We start from the raw sequence: 1876 nt of genomic DNA, 5'->3' as shown, positions 1-1876 counted from the left end.
CGATTTTTGAATAAACGGGCAAATGATGAACATAGCCAAATTTATATAATTCATTGTAACTTTTTCCATGCTTTATATAAGGTTACTTTCTATATATATATATATATATGTTTGTGTGCCACAAAATTTGAAATCAATTTTTGAAAGCTTTTTTCTCAACCAATTTTGCTCAAATTTTGCACACTTAATCATTTTCGATGACAATACAAGGAAATGGAAAAATTTGACCATAAAAAGTTAATTAAGTTAACAAAAATTTAATTTGTATTTTCCCATACATTTTATGTATTTGATATGAATTGCGTATTACGTCACAAAAATCATTGATTTGCAAATTATTTGCAGTTTCGAAGACATTAAAGCGCAGCGATTCAAAACCTATTGTTTTAAGTTATTAAGTTAATAAAGTCTTAAGTTATTAAGTTAAAAAACAAAAATTTAGTAAAAACAGTAATTTTTAAATTAAAAAAAAAAAAAAAAAATAATTTTTCCTTCTACAAAAGATAACAAAAAAAGAATTTCTAGGCCCAATAGAATTCTGCTTGCATAAAGCATGGATTTGAAAAAAGAATTTTTTTTTGATTTACTAGTTATCAATACAAAATACGAAAAAACACCTTTTAGATATTTATTATCAAATATAAACATTGTTAGACCATTATAAATTATAAAGATTTAATTAAACTAAATGTGATATGAAACAGAGAATATTAAAGATCAGACATCAAAATCGCAAAATAATATTAGAGAAAATGTTTAAACGTTTTATGTTTTACGTCGCTTTAAAAACGTAAACACAAATTTACTTTTATTATATAAATGCTTTAAAAACAGACTTTTTGTAAATTAAACACACGGATGACATAAGATTCAAAAGAATTAAACATTCATTGATAAGTGTTTTAAGTTTCAACAGTCCAGCATAAAGATAAGTCAGGCAATCTTAGTTTTCCCAAGACAGTTTTTCGCAAATATCGCAAAAAACAGAAAAGTGATCACAATTTGTGGTTCACAAATCATTGGAAATATTTTAACAATATTTATTTTTATTCCGTTTAATGTAATTATTTATTCAACTAGGAAAGATAGATCTTTTATATTTTTTTTTATTTGTAGATAAAAACGTTTTAGAAAAAAAATTATTTTATTTTAAAGTTAGTGAATTTTTATACTTTTTATGCAGAAACACTTTTTTTTGATTAACTCGTGACAAGTCAAGCTCGTTTTAATATTGAGTGAAAGCCGTGATAGAAGACTTTTTTTTAAAATGACAATTGTGCCCGCCCCCCAATTTGATAGCCGTTGCGTTAGCCCTGGATTGAAAGTTAAATTTGATTATTCTAAGAAAAACTTACGGTGTTGTCACAGAGCATTTAACTAGGAAGTTTACGCCTCATTCTTTACCGTTGTTGGCATTGAACTGGTATTGAGGTTCGAACCTCTCGTTTCTGAGGCAAGTGTTCTGACTACTGCGCCACGGCACCTCAAATAAATCTAATAAACCTAGTAGGTTAAGGTTATTTAAATTCGTAAATATTAAAAATCATTTTCTTAATTAGATATCAATATTGAAATACACAGAGGTCTACTAAAAATAGCTAAACAGTTATTGCTAGATTATTGCCATTTTGACTCAACCTCTGCTGGAAAAAGTTTGCTAAATGGATGAGAGAATTAAATTTTTTTTATTAGTTTATAATTATTTTATCCATCTTCTAACTTCTAATTAACCTTAGCCACTTTATCAGAAAAACGGGTTTTAGAATTTAAAGTACTCAAATGGCGGCAATTAAATGTGTTTCACAATATATAACAGTTTTATGCAAAACTATGTTCGATGGAACCACTCCCATTTAGTGGTGAACTGCAGTCAAGC

The 1876-nt window shown here is 26.9% G+C and overlaps 1 protein-coding gene across 1 annotated transcript in view; it reads right to left on the bottom strand.

Annotated features, from left to right (window-relative positions):
* Positions 1–1584: 1584 nt before the first annotated feature.
* Positions 1585–1876, bottom strand: part of LOC124809705 (tachykinin-like peptides receptor 86C) — a 15575-nt gene continuing 15283 nt past the window's right edge. Inside the window, exon 2 of the mRNA XM_065787103.1 lies at positions 1585–1876. This exon is cut by the window's right edge and continues 1098 nt beyond it. Within this exon, the coding sequence (XP_065643175.1) occupies positions 1819–1876 (58 nt within the window). The 3' untranslated portion in view covers positions 1585–1818.

Source organism: Hydra vulgaris, chromosome 01 (genome assembly GCF_038396675.1).
Source record: "Hydra vulgaris chromosome 01, alternate assembly HydraT2T_AEP".
NCBI classification, from domain to species: domain Eukaryota; kingdom Metazoa; phylum Cnidaria; class Hydrozoa; order Anthoathecata; family Hydridae; genus Hydra; species Hydra vulgaris.
The sequence above is the reverse complement of the archived record's forward strand: the minus strand, read 5'-3'. Positions and strand labels throughout refer to the sequence as shown.